General features: G+C 53.5%; 1 protein-coding gene across 1 annotated transcript in view; it reads left to right on the top strand.

Annotated features, from left to right (window-relative positions):
* Positions 1–26,131, top strand: part of LOC130190294 (testican-3-like) — a 35,643-nt gene that overhangs the window by 8,422 nt on the left and 1,090 nt on the right. The window contains exon 6 of the mRNA XM_056409617.1: positions 6,349–6,480. Within this exon, the coding sequence (XP_056265592.1) occupies positions 6,349–6,480 (132 nt within the window). The remainder of the gene's footprint in view (positions 1–6,348; positions 6,481–26,131) is intronic.

Genomic DNA, 26,131 nt, shown 5'->3' on the forward strand with positions numbered 1-26,131 from the left:
ATGCCTCCAAAAAAGAGTAAAAAACCAATGCAGACTGAGTTAGTTGACGGTGACGGAGCTAGCCTAGCTTCCTCTGCTAGCAGCGGTGCTGGAAGCGACACTCCAACGCACCTCGAAGACGAAGCGGGAGGCGGACATGAGCCTCATATTGAAAGAATTGAGAGAGTTCAGGAAAGATAACGGCCAGCAGCTGAAAGAGATTCATAAAGAAATAAACAAGACTAACATGAGAATTGCCGAGGCAGAAGGGCGGATTGAAGAGCGGAAACACGGCTACAGGTGGCGGAGGAGGTGGTGGCGAGCTGCTACAACTACAGGTGCATCTGGATGCTAAGCTAACAGACCTGGAAGGTCGATCAAGACGGAAAATATCCGAATCCACGGCGTTAAAGAGGAGCGGAGGATAATTCCCGTCGATGGGAACCTTGTGGAGGCTTTGCTGAGGAGGGTTTGGACCTCCGGCTACCTTTGAACTACGAGTTGAGAGGCGCACCGCGCCTGATGCAAGCCGCCTGGGAAGTCTCACCGAGGTCTATCGTCGTCAAAATGTCAAGCTCCAGGACGAAAGAAGAATTGCAGAGACTAGCCTGGCAAAAGCGAGGATTTCAACATCTCGAAAGGAAGGTTAACCTGGATCACGACTATGCGCCTGATGTTTTGAGAAAGCGAAAGGCGTATGTAGAAGCGAAAATGGTCCTGAGGGAGAGGAAGATAAGATTTCAAACCCCGTTTCCGGCCAGGTTCAGAGTCTTCTATGAGGAGGGAATTGTCGTATACGGATCGGCGGAGGAAGCGACTGAGGATATGGCAAAGAGGGGGCTCCCGGTGTCGGTCATTAAGCACCCAGATTCACTTTTGGAACAGATCCAGCGAATGACCTGGCGCACCAGCAAGAGACCGGGGACCCTGGACAGAGCCGCCAGGAACGTCAACTACAAGGAGAAGCTAGCGGCCTTTAGGCACAAGGACTCAGCGTGAATGAAAGTGAACTGCAAGCTGCTGTTTCCCGACAAATGGGTGAGTTCTTGTTTGCAGTGGAGGAAGCCGAAGAGCTGGTTTCTACAAGAGAGATTTAAGACTATAATCACGTTCTGCACAATAAAGAAACAATGTACAGGCTATAAAACTCAGAATATTCTGAAAGGGTCGGGGTATTAATCTTCAGCCATGCAGCCGACAGATGGATAACAACATGGAAGTAGGATATGAAGGCCCTCTCCCACTTTACAGGTGGGGAGGCTTTACTTTAGAGCCCTATCACCATCAGGGCTTAATCAGGGTCAATATGATGACCCCACAGTTGGAAGTCTTTTTTTTAAAAAATTTTTCCTTTTATTATTATTTTGTTACAGTGTTTGCTGCAGTTCTTTGCAGTCTTTGGGGTGTTACCTATGATAAATCTTTCGTTACCTGTAATAACTTGGGTTGGTATTTATTACTAATATTGTCCTAATTAAACTCTGAATGCAAGTGGTTAAAATGGCAACATATAATGTGAATGGTCTTGTAAACCCCATCAAGAGAAGTAAGATATTAACTAAACTAAAAAGAGATAAAGTTGAGGTGGCTTTCTTGCAGGAAACGCATCTATCGGATACAGAGCATGCTAAATTAAGAAGACTAGGCTTTAAACATCAGTACTCATCATCATATGCGGCTGGCCACAGGAGGGGGGTGGTAATATTAATTTCCAATAATATTAGTTTTGAACCTACGTTTGAAAAAAAGGACACAGAGGGGAGATATATATTAGTAAGAGGAAATCTAGATGGTTCATTGGTTTCCCTTCTGAATGTTTATGCTCCGCCTAATTCAGATTGGACTTTTTTTAAACAGATATTGATTTAATTATAGCAGAAACTCAGGGGGTCCTAATCTGTGGGGGTGATCTAAACATAAGATTGAATCCTATACTGGACTCTTCAAATGTGCATATTAGGCAGCCCAAGCTGATAAACAAGAAATTCAAATTGGCAATGGAGGATATTGGTTTGGTAGATGTCTGGAGAAATAAATCCCTCAAGCGGGACTATACTTTTTTCTAATCCACATTTGGTTTATTCAAGGATTGATTATTTTCTAACCTTTGGTAAAGATTTGCACAGGGTGGGGGGCTGCGACATGGGGATCATGGACCTTTCAGATCATTGCCCTATTTATTTAAAATTTAATCTGGAGCAGGATCAAAGAAACACGTTATGGAGATTAAATACATATTTACTGAATAATATGAGGACCAAATGAAGAAGGATATCACTGAGTACTTGGAACAAAATGATAATGGTGAAGTTTCCCTCAATACTGTGGGACGCATGTAAGCTGTGCTTGAGGCAGATAATTGGATACAGTGCTCGCTTTAAAAGAGCCAAGCAAAAGAGTTAGATGAGTTACAAGGAGAATTAAAACAATTGGAACAAAATCATAAAGATTCAAATGATCAGACAATAAGAGGATTGCTCCAAAGAAAAGGAATTAAATAAATGAATTTACACTAAGATATACAAAAGTTAATTTTCACCAAACAGAAATACTATGAAGGAGGAGGAAAAGCCAGTAAATTATTAGCCTATAGGCTGAAAAAACAACAAGCAGAGAATTCAATTAATAAAATTAAAAATCCTATTACTAATTCCATACAGTATAAACTAAAAGAAATACAAAATTGTTTTGAAGTATATTATCGAAAGCTATACTCCCAACCTCAAATTGATGGGGAGAAAATGGAGGCTTTCTTCAGGGGGATACAGCTGCCTAAACTGACTAGTGAGCAGGGAAGTCAGATGGTAGTTGAAATAACAGAGAAAGAAATTAGTTTAGCTATAGCACATCTTAAATCAAATAAGGCCCCAGGCCCAGGCAGGTTTCCTCGGAATGGTACAAGGTGATGGAAGGTCATTGGTATCTATGTTGCAGTCTACCTTTAACTGGGTACTTAAGGAGAACATTATCCGCCCTCCTGGAAGGAAGCAGTCATATCCTTATTCCAAAAGAGGGAAAGGATAAAACTGAATGCAGTAATTTTAGGCCAATTAGCGTGTTGAACCAGGATTACAAAATCTTTACCCATATACTAGCCAAACGAATAGAGGTTATTACCACAAATTATTAGCCTTGATCAGACAGGATTTGTACAAGAAAGACAAACCCATGATAGTATCAGAAGGTCATTACATATAATTAACCATATAACTGAAAGTAATTTGGAAGCAGTATTAGTTGGGTTAGATGCAGAAAAAGCATTTGATTGTGTAAATTGGACCTTCCTGTTTAGAATTTTAGACACATTTGGATTTCACAGTAGCTTTATAAAAACTATACAGGCTTTATACGATAGACCCAGGCGAGAATCAAAATTAATGGAGCCGTTTCAAATTCCTTCCCATTGGGCGGGAGCAGACAGGGCTGTCCAATTAGCCCTCTCTTGTTTGCGATCTTTATCGAACCTCTGAGCCAGTGGATTATTCAAAATAACAGTATCAAGGAATAGTAATGAATGGGGTGGAGCAAAAGATCTCTTTATTTGCTGATGACATATTGGTGTATCTATCCAGTCCAGAACAATCTCTGGTCCAGTTATTTTCAACTTTGGAACAATATGGATCCTTCTCTGGATATAAATTGAATGTTTTGAAGACACAAATTCTGAGTTTTAAGTACTGCCCCTCAGTAAATATGAAGAAAAACTATACATTTGGGTGGGATGCTGAATTCATTAAGTACTTGGGAGTAAATATTCCAATAGATTTGACAAAACTTTTTTTACTTAATTATCTACCTTTGAACCAAAAATTAGGGAAGACATAAGGAGATGGGACCTTGTTCCTTTTCTCAGTCTTATTTCACGCATTGAATCGGTTAAAATGGTTATTTTGCCGAGACTGCTGTATCTCTTCAGTCCCTTCCACTGGAACTATCTGACCAACAATTTCAGGAATGGGATAAACTTATCTCAAGGTACATTTGGCAGGGACGAAAGCCAAGATTTAAATATCAGAGTCTACAATTGGCTAAAACCAAGGGTGGTGTCGCACTCCCATGTTTAAAGTTACTATATTGCGGCTCAATTGAGACCATTAATATGCTGGTGCAATCCAAAGTACGTTGCTAGGTGGAAGGAGATGGAGAGTGCTATATCAGAGGAATTTCCAATTCAAGCTGCGATTGGGGATAAGGTCTTGATGAATAAACTAATCAAACTGAAAAACCCATGGATCTGTCTGTCGCTTAAGGTGTGGAATAGACTGGTAACTCAAAAACACTTGAGGGAGGCTGTAAAGGTTTTAAGATGGTGTGTGTATGATCCAGAATTTCTACCTGGAAGATGGGATGCAAGATTCAAGTGTTGGTCTTCAAAGGCCTGACAGCCTACTGCACATTTCTTCACAAGGGGTCCATGAACAGCTTTCCAGAATCTGAAGGGCAGTTTGATCTGAAAAGTGATGATTTCTACAGGTTCCTTCAAGTTCGACATTACATTGATACAATACAGAGGAAGCATACAAGTGCACTGGGATAACACTTTGTTAAAAGTTTTTTAAAGATGCCTATCTTGAGGGCTCCAACAAAGCTGTTTCAAAATCTATAGGAGTTTACAAGAAACAAAAGGTAACTCGCTGTATGTAAAACAAAAATGGGAAAGGAAGGAAATTTAGTTCTGGAGGAAGAAGACTGGGAGAATTTATGTGAGATGCAATGGAAAACGTCAAGTTCAACCTCATGGCGAGAGTTTTGTTGGAAAAACCTCATAAGGTTTTTCATTACTCCAGCTCAGAAGAGACATTACACTAATTCCTCTGCATGCTGGCGACAGTGTGGATGCATTATGGCAAACCATTTCCATATATTCTGGTCTTGCACATCTTTGAGTCCTTTCTGGCAGCAGGTTCATGGAGTGTTAGAAAAAGTTTTTCGGGTGGATATTTCATTTAAATTCGAAACGTTATATTTGGGTGTTTTACCACTAGAAATGTTTTCCTCTAAAGACAGATATCTGTTTAGAATCCTGAGTGCTGCTTGCAAGAAGGCAATCACCAGAATGTGGTTAAAACCAGGAAAACCTACTTTGGATGAGTGGATTGATATTGTGTATGACATTTTTAAGATGGAGAGGATAACCCTTGCTTTGAGACTGCAACAGGGAGTCTTTTTGTCTAGATGGGAAAAATGGATAATCTATGTTACACCAATACGACCATCATTTGTCTAGAAGGGACTCTTTATTTATATATATATATATGATATATATATATATATTTTTATATTTTAATACCCCCCTTGTTTGAATAAGTTTCAGGTTCACCCCATAATTTTGTGTGTTTTTTTTTCTTCATTTTTTTTTATTTTTATTTTTTTTATTTTGTGTGTGTTTTTATGCTATAGCATGTTTACTTGAAGGTCAGTGAGGCCTGCCTCTGTATTACCCAAAAATATTTAAATGTGATCTGACGGTTAACTACAGAAGGCGTACAGAGTATACTGTATTGTCTATGATTGCAAACATGTGAAAAGCTGAATAAAAAGAATGCACACATACTCACACACACAAACACACACACACACACACACACACAAACACACACACACAAACACACACACACACATACTCACACATACAAGAATGCACACACACACACACTTACTCACACACAAACACACACACACACACACATACAGCGTCTTAGCCTGATTCCTTGTGTGTGTGTGTGTGTGTGTAGGTCAGGACCCGCCCTCACCACAGGAGGGCGGGTCTGTTCACACATACTCACGCACACACACTCACACACAGCGTCTTAGCCTGATTCCTTGTGTGTGTGTGTGTGTGTGTGTGTGCGTGTGTGTGTAGGTCAGGACCCGCCCTCCTGTGGTGAGGCGGGTCTGTTCTCACACACACACACAGCGTCTTAGCCTGATTCCTTGTGTGTGTGTGTGTGTGTGTGTGTGTGTGTGTGTAGGTCAGGACCCGCCCTCCTGTGGTGAGGGCGGGTCCTGACCTACACACACACACAGCGTCTTAGCCTGATTCCTTGTGTGTGTGTGTGTGTGTGTGTAGGTCAGGACCCGCCCTCCTGTGGTGAGGGCGGGTCCTGACCTACACACACACACACACACAGCGTCTTAGCCTGATTCCTTGTGTGTGTGTGTGTGTATCCAGGACCCGCCCTCCTGTGGTGAGGCGGGTCTGACTCTACCACACACACACACAGCGTCTTAGCCTGATTCCTTGTGTGTGTGTGTGTGTGTGTGGTCAGACCCGCCCTCCTGTGGTGAGGGCGGGTCCTGACCTACACACACACACACACACAGCGTCTTAGCCTGATTCCTTGTGTGTGTGTGTGTGTGTGTGTGTAGGTCAGGACCCGCCCTCCTGTGGTGAGGGCGGGTACTTCAGGGCTCATCAGTGCCACAGCAGCAGCGGTCAGTGCTGGTGTGTGGATCGCTTCACCAGGCGCAGGCGGCGGACCCACGGCCCGGCGGCCTGCGGTGAGAACACATTGATTACTTCCGGGAGTGACCGCTGCGCGTCGAGCTGCTGCTCTCCGGTTGATTTATATTTTTAACGTTTTCTACGATTTTTTGCACAGTTTGCAGCAGACCACCTACTCCTGGCGAACGTGGTACTACTAGTCTCTATCCTGGGCTTACTGTCAAGCAGGGATGGATTAACCAGACCTACGGGCCCAGGCCCAGGGCCCATGAGCTCAGGGGCCCTGGGCTGAGCCCGCTGACGTCGCTGTTATTAACATTGTATTGATATGAATATGATGATATGACACGATGCGCCGTAGCCGGTATATGCTAGGCTTAAGTCATTCATGTGGTTAGGGTTAGGGTTAGGGTTAGGGTTAACAGGGCCCCGATAGTCCTACTGAGGGATGGATTACCGAACGAGCCTACCGGCACCAGGGGCCCGTGAGCTCAGGGGGCCCCTAATCCAGAGCCTCTGCGTGAAGTAGCTGTTATTAACTTTGTATTGATATGATGATATGACACGATGCGCCATAGCCGGTATATGCTAGGCTTAAGTCATTCATGTCATGGTCATATAATTGCGTTATGTTGTCTGCTCAGCTCGGTATCGTTGTTCCATACGGACTGTTTTGTTAGCGATGTTTTTTAAAATTATATTTTATTTTTACTTCATTATTATTATTACTTTTGCGGGTGGGGGGCCCTTGACACGTCAGGCCCAGGGGCCCGTGGTTTCTTAATCCGTCCATGCTGTCAAGCCGTTTGAAGTTTAGTTAAATTTTTTTGCAGTTTGTCGTCCTACTACCTGCTCGCTGCTTCGTGAACATCTGTCCGTGGATCATGTGGATCTACCAAGCTGTGAGCTGTGCTCCTGTGGGCTGTCGTCCTTCGCCGTATACTCCCAGTCTCACTGATCCACTACTTGAGCGGGCTCCTCCAATTCAGATTCCACCCGATCTGCTCCTCCGCCTACACTATACCACTTCCCGGACACCGCTCGCCACCCCCGCCGGAGGTACATTCACCGCGGAGCGGGACGATACCACCGCATCGATAACTCCACTGCCATTAACTCATTCTGGTCCTCAACCCGCCACCCTCCGAGAAACACCCGCGGAAGGTGGACCACACCACGTTAGCCAGCCTAGCCAGGTCGGCTAACGTTAGCTTCAACCAACACTCTGACGTCAACTTTGGATTGTTCAACATCCGTTCCCTCTCAGGCAAGGGACAACTACTCCAAGACCTCAAGTTGGACTTTCTCTGCCTGACTGAGACGTGGCAAACCCCTGACGACTTCTCTCAGCTGAGCGAGTCTGTTCCACCTGGGTTTGTTTACACACACCGTCTCACGGAAGAGGAGGAGGTCTCGCGATACTTCACCGCGAGACTTGGAAGGTCTCATCAGTATCATTGCCAGTATCCCAGACATTCGAATCTGTGGCTCTACAACTGAATGGTCCGACTCCAACCGTTTTAGTCAACATTTACCGCCCACCCAAACCAAATAAGGACTTCATCAATGAATTCACCACACTTCTCACACACATCTGTTCACTGTCTCCCAACATAATTCTGTTGGGCGATCTGAATATTCACATGGACAACACTAATCATCCCCTCACTAAGGACTTCACTTTTTGCTTGGACAGTTTTGGTCTCCTACAACATATTCACTTCCCCACCCACTCTAAAGGTCACATTTTGGACTTGGTCTGTTGCTCTGGTCTCACTCCCCTCAACTGCTCTGCTGTCGATCTCCCCATCTCCGACCACATGCTTATTTTATTTAATTTAAGTTTAACATTATCCAAATTCAAACAGTTACGTGTCATATCCTTTCTCCACATCTCAAACATTAATCTAGCTGACCTCACAACAGGCATTGACAGTTTCCCCATCATCACCCCCTCACACACCTCGGACCATCTGGTTCATCTTTACAATGAGAGTCTCCAGACTCTGCTCAACTCACTTGCTCCCCTCAGAACCCGGACGGTCTCGTTCCCCCCCTCGGCCCCCTGGTTCTCCCTCCTCCGCCAGTTGAAAGCCAAGGACGTCAGTTGGAGAGGCTTTCCACCAAAACCGGACTCACTATTCATAAACAGATGCACCATGCCCACATCCTCCTGTACAAAGATGCCCTCTCCTCAGCCAAATCACAAGACTTTACAAACAAAATCACTGCTGGTGCTGGGACCACCAGGAACACCAGGACCCTTTTCTCTGTGGTCAACAATTCATTCCGCCCCGATTCCCTTCCCCCTCACTTCTACTCCACTAAACACTGTAACTCCCAAATGTCATTTTTTAACACTAAAATAGCTGCCATCCATCAGCAACTGACCCCTCATACGTCCTGTTGTCCTTCTACTTTTATTCCCCCCCCCCTCTGTACCTCTATCCTGCTTCCAACTCCCCTCTGCCATCGTTTTATCAAAACTCATCCAGACTTCCAAGCCATCCACCTGCCAACTCGACCCCCTCCCATCCTCCCTGGTCATAACCTCCCTCCCCTCTCTGCTACCCCTGATAACAGCTATCATCCACTCCTCCCCCTCTCTGGTACCCTGATGACAGCCCTCATCCCCTCCTCCTCTCCTCTCTGGTACCCTGATGACAGCCCTCATCCACTCCTCCTCCCCTCTGGTATCCTGATGACAGCCTCATCCCTCCTCCTCTGGTACCCTGATGACAGCCCTCATCCTCCTCCTCCCTCTGGTACCCTGATGACAGCCCTCATCCACTCCTCCTCCTCCCCTCTGGTACCCTGATGACAGCCCTCATCCACTCCTCCTCTCTCTGGTACCCTGATGACAGCCCTCATCCACTCCTCCTCCCCTCTGGTACCCTGATGACAGCCCTCATCCTCCTCCTCCCTCTGGTACCCTGATGACAGCCCTCATCCACTCCTCCTCCCCTCTGGTACCCTGATGACAGCCCTCATCCACTCCTCCTCCCCTCTGGTACCCTGATGACAGCCCTCATCCACTCCTCCTCTCCCCTCTCTGGTACCCTGATGACAGCCCTCATCCACTCCTCCTCCTCCTCTCTGGTACCCTGATGACAGCCCTCATCCTCCTCCTCCTCTCTGGTACCCTGATGACAGCCCTCATCCACTCCTCCCTCTCCCCTCTGGTACCCTGATGACAGCCCTCATCCACTCCTCCTCCTCTCTGGTACCCTGATGACAGCCCTCATCCACTCCTCCTCCTCTCTGGTACCCTGATGACAGCCCTCATCCACTCCTCCTCCTCTCTGGTACCCTGATGACAGCCCTCATCCACTCCTCCTCTCTGGTACCCTGATGACAGCCCTCATCCACTCCTCCTCCCTCTCTGGTACCCTGATGACAGCCTCATCCTCCTCCTCCTCTCTGGTACCCTGATGACAGCCCTCATCCTCCTCCTCCTCCTCTGGTACCCTGATGACAGCCTCATCCACTCCTCCTCCTCTCTGGTACCCTGATGACCCTCATCCACTCCTCCTCCCCTCTGGTACCCTGATGACAGCCCTCATCCACTCCTCCTCCTCTCTGGTACCCTGATGACAGCCCTCATCCCCTCCTCCTCCTCTCTGGTACCCTGATGACAGCCCTCATCCACTCCTCCCCCTCTGGTACCCTGATGACAGCCCTCATCCACTCCTCCTCCTCTCTGGTACCCTGATGACAGCCCTCATCCACTCCTCCTCCTCTCTGGTACCTGATGACAGCCTCATCCACTCCTCCTCCCTCTGGTACCCTGATGACAGCCCTCATCCACTCCTCCTCCTCTCTGGTACCCTGATGACAGCCTCATCCACTCCTCCTCCTCTCTGGTACCTGATGACAGCCCTCATCCTCCCCCTCTGGTACCCTGATGACAGCCCTCATCCACTCCTCCTCCTCTCTGGTACCCTGATGACAGCCCTCATCCACTCCTCCTCCTCTCTGGTACCCTGATGACAGCCCTCATCCACTCCTCCTCCTCTCTGGTACCCTGATGACAGCCCTCATCCACTCCTCCTCCTCTCTGGTACCCTGATGACAGCCCTCATCCACTCCTCCTCCCCTCTGGTACCCTGATGACAGCCCTCATCCACTCCTCCTCCTCTCTGGTACCCTGATGACAGCCCTCATCCACTCCTCCTCCCCTCTGGTACCCTGATGACAGCCCTCATCCACTCCTCCTCCTCTCTGGTACCCTGATGACAGCCCTCATCCACTCCTCCTCCTCTCTGGTACCCTGATGACAGCCCTCATCCACTCCTCCTCCTCTCCCCCCTCCTCTCTGGTACCCTGATGACAGCCCTCATCCTCCTCCTCCCTCTGGTACCTGATGACAGCCCTCATCCACTCCTCCTCCTCTCTGGTACCTGATGACAGCCCTCATCCTCCTCCTCCTCTCTGGTACCTGATGACAGCCCTCATCCACTCCTCCTCCTCTCTGGTACCCTGATGACAGCCCTCATCCACTCCTCCTCCTCTCTGGTACCTGATGACAGCCTCATCCACTCCTCCTCCCTCTGGTACCCTGATGACAGCCCTCATCCACTCCTCCTCCCCTCTCTGGTATCCTGATGACAGCCCTCATCCACTCCTCCCTCTCTGGTACCCTGATGACAGCCCTCATCCACTCCTCCTCCTCTCTGGTACCCTGATGACAGCCCTCATCCACTCCTCCTCCTCTCTGGTACCCTGATGACAGCCCTCATCCACCCTCCTCCTCTCTGGTACCTGATGACAGCCCTCATCCACTCCTCCTCCTCTCTGGTACCCTGATGACAGCCCTCATCCACTCCTCCTCCTCTCTGGTACCCTGATGACAGCCCTCATCCCTCCTCCTCTCTCTGGTACCTCATCCTCCTCCTCCTCTCTGGTACCTGATGACAGCCCTCATCCTCCTCCTCCTCTCTGGTACCCTGATGACAGCCCTCATCCACTCCTCCCTCCCCTCTCTGGTACCCTGATGACAGCCCTCATCCACTCCTCCTCCTCTCTGGTACCCTGATGACAGCCCTCATCCACTCCTCCTCCCTCTCTGGTACCCTGATGACAGCCCTCATCCACTCCTCCTCCTCTCTGGTACCCTGATGACAGCCCTCATCCACTCCTCCTCCTCTCTGGTACCCTGATGACAGCCCTCATCCACTCCTCCTCCTCTCTGGTACCTGATGACAGCCCTCATCCTCCTCCTCCCTCTCTGGTACCCTGATGACAGCCCTCATCCACTCCTCCTCCTCTCTGGTACCCTGATGACAGCCCTCATCCACTCCTCCCCCCTCTGGTACCCTGATGACAGCCCTCATCCACTCCTCCTCTCCTCTCTGGTACCCTGATGACAGCCCTCATCCACTCCTCCTCCCCTCTGGTACCCTGATGCCAGCCCTCATCCTCCTCCTCCTCTGGTACTGATGACAGCCCTCATCCACTCCTCCTCCTCTCTGGTACCTGATGACAGCCCTCATCCACTCCTCCTCTCTGGTACCCTGATGACAGCCCTCATCCACTCCTCCTCCTCTCTGGTACCCTGATGACAGCCCTCATCCCCTCCTCCTCCTCTCTGGTACCCTGATGACAGCCCTCATCCACTCCTCCTCTCTGGTACCCTGATGACAGCCCTCATCCACTCCTCCTCCTCTCTGGTACCCTGATGACAGCCCTCATCCCTCCTCCCCTCTGGTACCCTGATGACAGCCCTCATCCACTCCTCCTCCTCTCTGGTACCCTGATGACAGCCCTCATCCACTCCTCCTCCTCTCTGGTACCCTGATGACAGCCCTCATCCACTCCTCCTCCTCCTCTCTGGTACCCTGATGACAGCCCTCATCCACTCCTCCCCCTCTGGTACCCTGATGACAGCCCTCATCCACTCCTCCTCCCCTCTGGTACCCTGATGACAGCCCTCATCCACTCCTCCTCCTCTCTGGTACCCTGATGACAGCCTCATCCTCCTCCTCCTCCTCTCTGGTACCCTGATGACAGCCCAGCCCTCATCCACTCCTCCTCCTCTCTGGTACCCTGATGACAGCCCTCATCCACCTCCTCCCCTCCTCCTCTCTGGTACCCTGATGACAGCCCTCATCCTCCTCTCCTCTCTGGTACCCTGATGACAGCCTCATCCCCTCCTCCTCCTCTCTGGTACCCTGATGACAGCCCTCATCCCCTCCTCCTCCTCTCTGGTACCCTGATGACAGCCCTCATCCACTCCTCCTCTCCTCTCTGGTACCCTGATGACAGCCCTCATCCACTCCTCCCCCCTCTGGTACCCTGATGACAGCCCTCATCCACTCCTCCTCCTCTCTGGTACCCTGATGACAGCCCTCATCCCCTCCTCCTCCTCTCTGGTACCCTGATGACAGCCCTCATCCACTCCTCCTCCTCTCTGGTACCCTGATGACAGCCCTCATCCACTCCTCCTCCTCTCTGGTACCCTGATGACAGCCCTCATCCACTCCTCCTCCCCTCTGGTGCCTGATGACAGCCCCTCATCCACTCCTCCTCCCTCTGGTGCCCTGATGACAGCCTCATCCACTCCTCCCCTCTCTGGTACCTGATGACAGCCCTCATCCACTCCTCCTCTCCTCTGGTACCCTGATGTCAGCCCTCCTCCTCCTCCTCTCTGGTACCCTGATGACAGCCCTCATCCACTCCTCCTCCCCTCTGGTACCCTGATGACAGCCCTCATCCACTCCTCCTCCTCTCTGGTACCCTGATGTCCTCCTCCTCCTCTGGTACCCTGATGACAGCCCTCATCCACTCCTCCTCCCTCTGGTACCTGATGACAGCCCTCATCCACTCCTCCCTCTGGTACCCTGATGACAGCCTCATCCACTCCTCCTCCTCTCTGGTACCCTGATGACAGCCCTCATCCCTCCTCCTCCTCTCTGGTACCCTGATGACAGCCCTCATCCTCCTCCTCCTCTGGTACCCTGATGACAGCCCTCATCCTCCTCCTCCCCTCTGGTACCCTGATGACAGCCTCATCCTCCTCTCTCTGGTACCCTGATGACAGCCCTCATCCACTCCTCCTCCCCTCTCTGGTACCCTGATGACAGCCCTCATCCACTCCTCCTCCCTCTCTGGTACCCTGATGACAGCCCTCATCCACTCCTCCTCCCCTCTCTGGTAGCCCTCATCCACTCCTCCTCCCTCTGGTACCCTGATGACAGCCCTCATCCTCCTCCTCCTCTGCTACCCTGATGACAGCCCTCATCCACTCCTCCTCCCTCTGGTATCCTGATGACAGCCCTCATCCACTCCTCCTCCCTCTGGTGCCCTGATGACAGCCCTCATCCCTCCTCCTCCCTCTGGTAGTACCCCTCATCCTCCTCCTCCTCTCTGGTACCCACTCCTCCTCCCCTCTGGTACCCTGATGACAGCCCTCATCCACACCTCCTCTCTGGTACCCTGATGACAGCCTCATCCACTCCTCCTCCTCTCTGGTACCCTGATGACAGCCCTCATCCACTCCTCCTCTCTGGTACCCTGATGACAGCCCTCATCCACTCCTCCCCCTCTGGTACCCTGATGACAGCCCTCATCCACTCCTCCTCCTCTCTGGTACCCTGATGACAGCCCTCATCCACTCCTCCTCCTCTCTGGTACCCTGATGACAGCCCTCATCCACTCCTCCTCCTCTCTGGTACCCTGATGACAGCCCTCATCCCTCCTCCCTCTGGTACCCTGATGACAGCCTCATCCACTCCTCCTCCTCTCTGGTACCCTGATGACAGCCCTCATCCACTCCTCCTCCTCTCTGGTACCCTGATGACAGCCCTCATCCACTCCTCCTCTCTGGTACCCTGATGACAGCCCTCATCCACTCCTCCTCCTCTCTGGTACCCTGATGACAGCCTCATCCTCCTCCTCCTCTCTGGTACCCTGATGACAGCCCTCATCCCTCCTCCTCTCTGGTACCCTGACAGCCTCATCCACTCCTCCTCCCCTCTGGTACCCTGATGACAGCCCTCATCCACTCCTCCTCCTCTCTGGTACCCTGATGACAGCCCTCATCCACTCCTCCCCCCTCTGGTACCCTGATGACAGCCTCATCCTCCTCCTCCCCCTCTGGTACCCTGATGACAGCACTCATCCTCTCCTCCTCACTCTGGTACCCTGATGACAGCCCTCATCCTCCTCCTCCCCTCTGGTACCTGATGACAGCCCTCATCCACTCCTCCTCCCCTCTGGTACCCTGATGACAGCCCTCATCCTCCTCCTCCTCTCTGGTACCCTGATGACAGCCCTCATCCACTCCTCCTCCTCTGGTACCCTGATGACAGCCCCTCATCCTCCTCCTCCTCTGGTAGCCTGCTGGCAGCCCTCATCCACTCCTCCTCCCCTCTCTCATCCACTCCTCCTCCCTCTGGTACCTGATGACAGCCCTCATCCCTCCTCCTCCTCTGGTACCCTGTTGACAGCACTCATCCTCCTCCTCTCTGGTACCCTGATGACAGCCCTCCTCCTCCTCCTCTCTGGTACCCTGATGACTCCTCCTCTCTGGTACCCTGATGACCTCATCCACTCCTCCCCTCTGGTACCCTGATGACAGCCCTCATCCACTCCCTCTGGTACCCTGATGACCCTCATCCACTCCTCCTCCTCTGGTACCTCATCCACTCCTCTGACAGCCTCATCCACTCCTCCTCTCTGGTACCCTGATGACAGCCCTCATCCCTCTCTGGTACCCTGATGACAGCCCTCATCCACTCCTCCTCCCTCTGGTACCCTGATGACAGCCTCATCCACCTCCTCCTCTCTGGTACCCTGATGACCTCATCCTCCTCCTCTCTGGTACCCTGATGACAGCCCTCACCTCTCTGGTACCTGATGACAACCTCATCCACTCCTCCTCTCTCTCTGGTACCCTGATGACAGCCCTCATCCACTCCTCCTCTCTGGTACCCTGATGACAGCCCTCATCCACTCCTCCCCCTCTGGTACCCTGATGACAGCCTCATCCACTCCTCCTCCCTCATCCTCCTCCTCCTCTCTGGTACCTGATGACAGCCTCATCCTCCTCCTCCTCTCTGGTACCCTGATGACAGCCCTCATCCCTCCTCCTCCTCTCTGGTACCCTGATGACAGCCCTCATCCCTCCTCTCTGGTACCCTGATGACCTCATCCCTCCTCCTCCCCTCTCTGGTACCCTGATGACAGCCCTCATCCACTCCTCCTCTCTGGTACCCTGATGACCCTCATCCACTCCTCCTCCTCTCTGGTGCCTGATGACAGCCCTCATCCATCCCTCCTCCTCCTCTCTGGTACCCTGATGACAGCCCTCATCCTCCTCCTCTTCTGGTACCCTGATGACAGCCCTCATCCACTCCTCCTCCTCTCTGGTACCTGATGACAGCCCTCATCTACTCCTCCTCCTCTCTGGTACCCTGATGACAGCCCTCATCCCCTCCTCCTCCTCTCTGGTACCCTGGTGTCAGCCCTCATCCTCCTCCTCTCTGGTACCCTGATGACAGCCCTCATCCTCTCCTCCCTCTCTGGTACCTGACAGCCCTCATCCACTCCTCCTCCTCTCTGGTACCCTGATGACAGCCCTCATCCACTCCTCCCTCCTCCCCTCTGGTACCCTGATGACAGCCCTCATCCACTCCTCCTCCTCCTCCCCTCCTCTCTGGTACTCCTCTCTGGTACCTGATGACAGCCCTCATCCACTCCTCCTCCTCTCTGGTACCTGATGACAGCCCTCATCCACTCCTCCCCTCTGGTACCCTGATGACAGCCCTCATCCACTCCTCTCCCTCTGGTACCCTGATGACAGCCTCATCCACTCCTCCTCTCTGGTACCCTGATGACAGCCCTCATCCACCCTCCTCCTCTCTGGTACCCTGATGACAGCCCTCATCCCTCCTCCCTCTCTGGTACCCTGATGACAGCCCTCATCCACTCCTCCTCCTCTCTGGTACCCTGACAGCCCTCATCCTCCTCCTCCCTCTGGTACCCTGATGACAGCCCTCATCCACTTCCTCCTCCTCCTCTCTGGTACCCTGATGACAGCCCTCATCCACTCCTCCCTCTGGTACCCTGATGACAGCCCTCATCCACTCCTCCTCTCTGGTACCCTGATGACAGCCCTCATCCCTCCTCCTCCTCTGGTACCCTGATGACAGCCTCATCCACTCCTCCTCCTCTCTGGTACCCTGATGACAGCCCTCATCCACTCCTCCTCCTCTGGTACCCTGATGACAGCCTCATTCCTCCTCCTCCTCTCTGGTACCCTGATGACAGCCTCATCCCTCCTCCTCTCCTGGTACCCTGATGACAGCCCTCATCCACTCCTCCTCTCTGGTACCCTGATGACAGCCCTCATCCCCCTCCTCCTCCTCTCTGGTACCCTGATGACAGCCCTCATCCCTCCTCCTCCTCTCTGGTACCCTGATGACAGCCCTCATCCACTCCTCCTCTCTGGTACCCTGATGACAGCCCTCATCCCTCCTCCTCTCTGGTACCCTGATGACAGCCCTCATCCCTCCTCCTCCTCTCTGGTACCCTGATGACAGCCCTCATCCACTTCTCCTCCTCTCTGGTACCCTGATGATAGCCCTCATCCCTCCTCCTCCTCCTCTCTGGTACCCTGATGACAGCCCTCATCCCCTCCTCCTCCTCTCTGGTACCCTGATGACAGCCCTCATCCACTCCTCCTCCTCTCTGGTACCCTGATGACAGCCCTCATCCACTCCTCCTCCTCTCTGGTACCCTGATGACAGCCCTCATCCCCTCCTCCTCCTCTCTGGTACCCTGATGACAGCCCTCATCCACTCCTCCTCTCTGGTACCCTGATGACAGCCCTCATCCACTCCTCCCCCTCTGGTACCCTGATGACAGCCCTCATCCACTCCTCCTCTCCTCTCTGGTACCCTGATGACAGCCCTCATCCACTCCTCCTCTCTGGTACCCTGATGACAGCCCTCATCCACTCCTCCTCCTCTCTGGTACCCTGATGACAGCCCTCATCCACTCCTCCTCCTCTCTGGTACCCTGATGACAGCCCTCATCCACCCCCCCCTCTCTGGTACCCTGATGACAGCCCTCATCCCTCCTCCTCCCTCTGGTACCCTGATGACAGCCCTAATCCACTCCTCCTCCTCTCTGGTACCCTGATGACAGCCCTCATCCACTCCTCCTCCTCTCTGGTACCCTGATGACAGCCCTCATCCACTCCTCCTCTCTGGTACCCTGATGACAGCCCTCATCCACTCCTCCTCCTCTCTGGTACCCTGATGACAGCCCTCATCCCCTCCTCCTCTCCCCTCTGGTACCCTGATGACAGCCCTCATCCACTCCTCCTCCTCTCTGGTACCCTGATGACAGCCCTCATCCACTCCTCCCTCTCTGGTACCCTGATGACAGCCCTCATCCACTCCTCCTCCTCCTCTCTGGTACCCTGATGACAGCCCTCATCCACTCCTCCTCCTCTCTGGTACCCTGATGACAGCCCTCATCCACTCCTCCTCTGGTACCCTGATGACAGCCCTCATCCCTCCTCCTCCTCTCTGGTACCTGATGACAGCCCTCATCCACTCCTCCTCCTCTGGTACCCTGATGACAGCCCTCATCCCTCCTCCCTCTCTGGTACCCTGATGACAGCCCTCATCCACTCCTCCCCTCTGGTACCCTGATGACAGCCTCATCCTCCTCCTCCTCTCTGGTACCTGATGACAGCCCTCATCCACTCCTCCTCCCTCTGGTACCCTGATGACAGCCCTCATCCACCCTCCTCCTCTCTGGTACCCTGATGACAGCCCTCATCCACTCCTCCTCTTTGGTACCCTGATGACAGCCCTCATCCACTCCTCCTCCCCTCTGGTACCCTGATGACAGCCCTCATCCCCTCCTCCTCCTCTTTGGTACCCTGATGACAGCCCTCATCCACTCCTCCTCTCTGGTACCCTGATGACAGCCCTCATCCACTCCTCCTCTCTGGTACCCTGATGACAGCCCTCATCCACTCCTCCTCCTCTCTGGTACCCTGATGACAGCCCTCATCCACTCCTCCTCTCTGGTACCCTGATGACAGCCCTCATCCACTCCTCCCCCTCTGGTACCCTGATGACAGCCCTCATCCACTCCTCCCCTCTGGTACCCTGATGACAGCCCTCATCCACTCCTCCTCCTCTCTGGTACCCTGATGACAGCCCTCATCCACTCCTCCTCCTCTCTGGTACCCTGATGACAGCCCTCATCCACTCCTCCCCCTCTGGTACCCTGATGACAGCCCTCATCCACTCCTCCTCTCTGGTACCCTGATGACAGCCCTCATCCACTCCTCCTCCTCTCTGGTACCCTGATGACAGCCCTCATCCACTCCTCCCTCTCTGGTACCCTGATGACAGCCCTCATCCACTCCTCCTCCTCTGGTACCCTGATGACAGCCCTCATCCACTCCTCCTCCTCCCCTCTGGTACCCTGATGACAGCCCTCATCTGACAGCCCTCATCCACTCCTCCTCCTCTCTGGTACCCTGATGACAGCCCTCATCCACTCCTCCCCCTCTGGTACCCTGATGACAGCCCTCATCCACTCCTCCCCCTCTGGTACCCTGATGACAGCCCTCATCCACTCCTCCTCTCCTCCTCTCCTCTCTGGTACCCTGATGACAGCCCTCATCCACTCCTCCTCTCCCTCTGGTACCCTGATGACAGCCCTCATCCACTCCTCCCCCTCTGGTACCCTGATGACAGCCCTCATCCACTCCTCCTCCTCTCTGGTACCCTGATGACAGCCCTCATCCACTCCTCCTCCTCTCTGGTACCCTGATGACAGCCCTCATCCACTCCTCCTCCTCTCTGGTACCCTGATGACAGCCCTCATCCACTCCTCCTCTCCTCTGGTACCCTGATGACAGCCCTCATCCACTCCTCCTCCTCTCTGGTACCCTGATGACAGCCCTCATCCCCTCCTCCTCCTCTCTGGTACCCTGATGACAGCCCTCATCCCCTCCTCCTCCTCTTTGGCACCCTGATGTCAGCCCTCATCCACCTCCTCCTCTCTGGTACCCTGATGACAGCCCTCATCTCCTCCTCCTCTCTGGTACCCTGATGACAGCCCTCATCCACTCCTCCTCCTCTCTGGTACCCTGATGACAGCCCTCATCCACTCCTCCTCCTCTCTGGTACCCTGATGACAGCCCTCATCCACTCCTCCTCCTCTCTGGTACCCTGATGACAGCCCTCATCCACTCCTCCTCCTCTCTGGTACCCTGATGACAGCCCTCATCCCCTCCTCCTCCTCTCTGGTACCCTGATGACAGCCCTCATCCTCCTCCTCCTCTCTGGTACCCTGATGACAGCCCTCCTCCTCCTCCCCTCTGGTACCCTGATGACAGCCCTCATCCCCTCCTCCTCCTCTCTGGTACCCTGATGACAGCCCTCATCCACTCCTCCTCCTCTCTGGTACCCTGATGACAGCCCTCATCCACTCCTCCTCCTCTCTGGTACCCTGATGACAGCCCTCATCCTCCTCCTCCTCTCTGGTACCCTGATGACAGCCCTCATCCACTCCTCCTCCCTCTGGTACCCTGATGACAGCCCTCATCCCTCCTCCTCCTCTCTGGTACCCTGATGACAGCTCTCATCCACTCCTCCTCCTCTCTGGTACCCTGATGACAGCCCTCATCCACTCCTCCTCCCTCTCTGGTACCCTGATGACAGCCCTCATCCACTCCTCCTCCTCTCTGGTACCCTGATGACAGCCCTCATCCACTCCTCCTCCTCTCTGGTACCCTGATGACAGCCCTCATCCACTCCTCCTCCCTCTGGTACCCTGATGACAGCCCTCATCCACTCCTCCCCCTCTGGTACCCTGATGACAGCCCTCATCCCCTCCTCCTCCTCTCTGGTACCCTGATGACAGCCCTCATCCACTCCTCCTCCTCTCTGGTACCCTGATGACAGCCCTCATCCCCTCCTCCTCCTCTCTGGTACCCTGATGACAGCCCTCATCCACTCCTCCTCCTCTCTGGTACCCTGATGACAGCCCTCATCCACTCCTCCTCTCTGGTACCCTGATGACAGCCCTCATCCCCTCCTCCTCCTCTCTGGTACCCTGATGACAGCCCTCATCCCCTCCTCCTCCTCTCTGGTACCCTGATGACAGCCCTCATCCACTCCTCCCCCTCTGGTACCCTGATGACAGCCCTCATCCACTCCTCCTCTCCTCTCTGGTACCCTGATGACAGCCCTCATCCACTCCTCCTCCCCTCTGGTACCCTGATGACAGCCCTCATCCACTCCTCCTCCTCTCTGGTACCCTGATGACAGCCCTCATCCCCTCCTCCTCCCTCTGGTACCCTGATGACAGCCCTCTCCCTCCTCCTCCTCTCTGGTACCCTGATGACAGCCCTCATCCACTCCTCCCCCCTCTGGTACCCTGATGACAGCCCTCATCCCCTCCTCCTCCTCTGGTACCCTGATGACAGCCCTCAACCCCTCCTCCTCCTCTCTGGTACCTGATGACAGCCCTCATCCTCCTCCTCCCCTCTAGTACCCTGATGACAGCCCTGATCCCCTCCTCCTCCTCTCTGGTACCCTGATGACAGCCCTCATCCACTCCTCCTCCCTCTCTGGTACCCTGATGACAGCCCTCATCCTCCTCCTCCTCTCTGGTACCCTGATGACAGCCCTCATCCCTCCTCCTCCTCTCTGGTACCCTGATGACAGCCCTCATCCCTCCTCCTCTCTGGTACCCTGATGACAGCCTCATCCTCCTCCTCCCTCTGGTACCCTGATGACAGCCCTCATCCACTCCTCCTCCTCTGGTACCCTGATGACAGCCCTCATCCTCCTCCTCCCTCTGGTACCCTGATGACAGCCCTCATCCCTCCTCCTCCTCTCTGGTACCCTGATGACAGCCCTCATCCACTCCTCCTCCTCTCTCGTACCCTGATGACAGCCCTCATCCTCCTCCTCCTCTCTGGTACCCTGATGACAGCCCTCATCCCTCCTCCTCCTCTCTGGTACCCTGATGACAGCCCTCATCCACTCCTCCTCCTCTCTGGTACCCTGATGACAGCCCTCATCCACTCCTCCTCCTCTCTGGTACCCTGATGACAGCCCTCATCCACTCCTCCTCCTCTCTGGTACCCTGATGACAGCCCTCATCCCCTCCTCCTCCTCTCTGGTACCCTGATGACAGCCCTCATCCCCTCCTCCCCTCTGGTACCCTGATGACAGCCCTCATCCACTCCTCCTCCTCTCTGGTACCCTGATGACAGCCCTCATCCCCTCCTCCTCCTCTCTGGTACCCTGATGACAGCCCTCATCCACTCCTCCTCCTCTCTGGTACCCTGATGACAGCCCTCATCCACTCCTCCTCCTCTCTGGTACCCTGATGACAGCCCTCATCCACTCCTCCTCCTCTCTGGTACCCTGATGACAGCCCTCATCCACTCCTCCTCCTCTCTGGTACCCTGATGACAGCCCTCATCCACTCCTCCTCCTCTCTGGTACCCTGATGACAGCCCTCATCCACTCCTCCTCCTCTCTGGTACCCTGATGACAGCCCTCATCCACTCCTCCTCCTCTCTGGTACCCTGATGACAGCCCTCATCCACTCCTCCTCCTCTCTGGTACCCTGATGACAGCCCTCATCCACTCCTCCTCCTCTCTGGTACCCTGATGACAGCCCTCATCCACTCCTCCTCCTCTCTGGTACCCTGATGACAGCCCTCATCCCCTCCTCCTCCTCTGGTACCCTGATGACAGCCCTCATCCCCTCCTCCTCCTCTCTGGTACCCTGATGACAGCCCTCATCCACTCCTCCCCCTCTGGTACCCTGATGACAGCCCTCATCCCCTCCTCCTCCTCTCTGGTACCCTGATGACAGCCCTCATCCACTCCTCCTCCTCTCTGGTACCCTGATGACAGCCCTCATCCACTCCTCCTCCTCTCTGGTACCCTGATGACAGCCCTCATCCCTGATGACAGCCCTCATCCACTCCTCCTCCTCTCTGGTACCTCATCCACTCCTCCTCCTCTGGTACCCTGATGTCAGCTCACATCCACTCCTCCTCCTCTCTGGTACCCTGATGACAGCCCTCATCCTCCTCCTCCTCTCTGGTACCCTGATGACAGCCCTCATCCTCCTCCTCCTCTCTGGTACCCTGATGACAGCCCTCATCCACTCCTCCTCCTCTCTGGTACCCTGATGACAGCCTCATCCCTCCTCCTCTCTGGTACCCTGATGACAGCCCTCATCCTCCTCCTCCCTCATCCACTCCTCCTCTCTGGTACCCTGATGACAGCCCTCATCCACTCCTCCTCCTCTCTGGTACCCTGATGACAGCCCTCATCCACTCCTCCTCCTCTCTGGTACCCTGATGACAGCCCTCATCCCCTCCTCCTCCTCTCTGGTACCCTGATGACAGCCCTCCTCCTCCTCCCCTCTGGTACCCTGATGACAGCCCTCATCCCCTCCTCCTCCTCTCTGGTACCCTGATGACAGCCCTCATCCACTCCTCCTCCTCTCTGGTACCCTGATGACAGCCCTCATCCCCTCCTCCTCCTCTCTGGTATCTGATGACAGCCCTCATCCTCCTCCTCCTCTCTGGTACCCTGATGACAGCCCTCATCCCTCCTCCCTCATCCACTCCTCCTCCTCTGGTACCCTGATGACAGCCCTCATCCCTCTCCTCCTCTCTGGTACCCTGATGACAGCCCTCATGCACTCCTCCCTCTGGTACCCCGATGACAGCCTCCATCCACTCCTCCTCCCTCTGGTACCCTGATGACAGCCCTCATCCACTCCTCCTCCCTCTGGTACCCTGATGACAGCCCTCATCCTCCTCCTCCTCTGGTACCCTGATGACAGCCCTCATCCACTCCTCCCCCCTCTGGTACCCTCATGACAGCCCTCATCCACTCCTCCCCCTCTGGTACCCTGATGACAGCCCTCATCCACTCCTCTCTGGTACCCTGATGACAGCCCTCATCCACTCCTCCCCTCTGGTACCCTGATGACAGCCCTCATCCACTCCTCCCCTCTGGTACCCTGATGACAGCCCTCATCCACTCCTCCTCTCCTCTCTGGTACCCTGATGACAGCCCTCATCCACTCCTCCCCTCTGGTACCCTGATGACAGCCCTCATCCACTCCTCCCTCCTCCCCTCTGGTACCCTGATGACAGCCCTCATCCACTCCTCCTCCTCTCTGGTACCCTGATGACAGCCCTCATCCACTCCTCCCCTCTGGTACCCTGATGACAGCCCTCATCCACTCCTCCTCTCTGGTACCCTGATGACAGCCCTCATCCACTCCTCCTCCTCTCTGGTACCCTGATGACAGCCCTCATCCACTCCTCCCCTCTGGTACCCTGATGACAGCCCTCATCCACTCCTCTCCCCTCTGGTACCCTGATGACAGCCCTCATCCACTCCTCCTCCCCTCTGGTACCCTGATGACAGCCCTCATCCACTCCTCCCCTCTGGTACCCTGATGACAGCCCTCATCCACTCCTCCCCTCTGGTACCCTGATGACAGCCCTCATCCACTCCTCCCTCCTCCCCTCTGGTACCCTGATGACAGCCCTCATCCACTCCTCTCCTCTCTGGTACCCTGATGACAGCCCTCATCCACTCCTCCCCCTCTGGTACCCTGATGACAGCCCTCATCCACTCCTCCCCTCTGGTACCCTGATGACAGCCCTCATCCACTCCTCCTCCTCTCCTCTCTGGTACCCTGATGACAGCCCTCATCCACTCCTCCTCTCCTCTCTGGTACCCTGATGACAGCCCTCATCCACTCCTCCCCTCTGGTACCCTGATGACAGCCCTCATCCCCTCCTCCTCCTCCTCTCTGGTACCCTGATGACAGCCCTCATCCACTCCTCCTCCTCTCTGGTACCCTGATGACAGCCCTCATCCACTCCTCCCCCTCTGGTACCCTGATGACAGCCCTCATCCACTCCTCCTCCTCCTCTCTGGTACCCTGATGACAGCCCTCATCCACTCCTCCTCCTCTCTGGTACCCTGATGACAGCCCTCATCCACTCCTCCCCCCTCTGGTACCCTGATGACAGCCCTCATCCACTCCCCCCTCCCCTCTGGTTCTGTCCCATCACCTCTCAAATCTGCTGCTGTTACTCCAATACTCAAGAAACCTGGTTTAGACCCCAACATTTTCAATAACCTCCGTCCCATTTCTAACCTACCATTTCTCTCTAAAATCCTAGAAAAAACAGTGGCATCTCAGATTCAGACTCACCTCTCCAACAATAACCTCTATGAACAGTTCCAGTCCGGTTTTCGCCCCCGTCACAGAAACAGCCCTCATCAAGATCTCAAATGACCTCCTCATGGCAGCGGACTCTGGACTATTATCAATCCTCATCCTCCTCGATCTGAGCGCCGCCTTCGACACCATCTCCCACTCCATCCTCCTTGACCGACTAGCCTCCATTGGAATTTCAGACACACCCCTTTCATGGTTTCACTCATATCTCTCTGGCCGTACTCAGTTCATTCAGTTAAAATCATTCACATCACGCCCCTCCCCCCTCTCCTCCGGTGTTCCCCAGGGCTCTGTCCTTGGTCCTATCCTGTTTATCATCTACCTCCTCCCACTTGGACTCATTTTCCGCAAACATAACATTCAATTCAATTCAGTTTATTTGTATAGCCCAATTTCACAAATTACAAATTTGTCTCGGAGTGCTTTACAATCTGTACACAGACATCCCTGCCCCAAAACCTCACATCGGACCAGGAAAACTCCCAAATAACCCTTCAGGGGAAAAGGAAGAAACCTGGAGGAGAGCAACAGAGGAGGATCCCTCTCCAGGATGGACAGATGCAATAGATGTAATGTGTACAGAAGGACAGATTTAGAGTTAAAATACATTCAATGAATATGACAGTGTATGAATAGTTCATAGTAGGCATATTCCACGATGGAGACCTCCACGATCCATCAGGCAGATGGCGGTGGGGAGGAGTGGGCGGAGTCTCAACAGTGGGCGGAGTCTCAACAGGACAGTGGCGTAGTCATGAGCAGGAATTCCACGACCCAGACGATCCATCAGGCAGATGGGATCTATGCCGTCTCATAGGGTCCGATGACCCCATGAGACGTGAAGTCAAGGACTCCGGGAGAAAGCAGAGTTAGTAACGTGTGATTGAGAGATGAAAATTCATCTTAAGGAGAGAAAAAAGAGGAGATAGGTACTCAGTGCATCCTAAAACGTCCCCCGGCAGCTATAAGCCTATAGCAGCATATCAAGGGGCTGGACCAGGTGAACCTGATTCAGCCCTAACTATAAGCTCTGTCAAAGAGGAAGGTCTTAAGTCTACTCTTAAACGAGGTGACTGTGTCTGCCTCCCGGACTGAAATTGGAAGCTGGTTCCATAAAAGAGGAGCTTGACGACACCCAACTCTATGTTTCCTCCAAACCCTCTTCCACGTTCCCGCCCCCCTCCCTCTGTGCCTGTTTACAGGAAATCAAAGACTGGTTCACCTCAAACTTCCTCAAATTGAACAGCAATAAAACCGAGGTTGTCCTCATTGGCTCCAAGTCCACTCTCACCAAGCATCCCAGTTTCACCCTGACAATAGACAACTCCTCTTTGGTCTCCCCTCAGGCTAAGAGTCTGGGCGTCGTCCTCGACTGCACACTGTCATTTCACACTCACATCAACACCACCATCCGGTCTGCCTACTTTCACCTCCGAAATA

The sequence above is a fragment of the Pseudoliparis swirei genome, chromosome 24 (genome assembly GCF_029220125.1).
Source record: "Pseudoliparis swirei isolate HS2019 ecotype Mariana Trench chromosome 24, NWPU_hadal_v1, whole genome shotgun sequence".
NCBI lineage: Eukaryota > Metazoa > Chordata > Actinopteri > Perciformes > Liparidae > Pseudoliparis > Pseudoliparis swirei.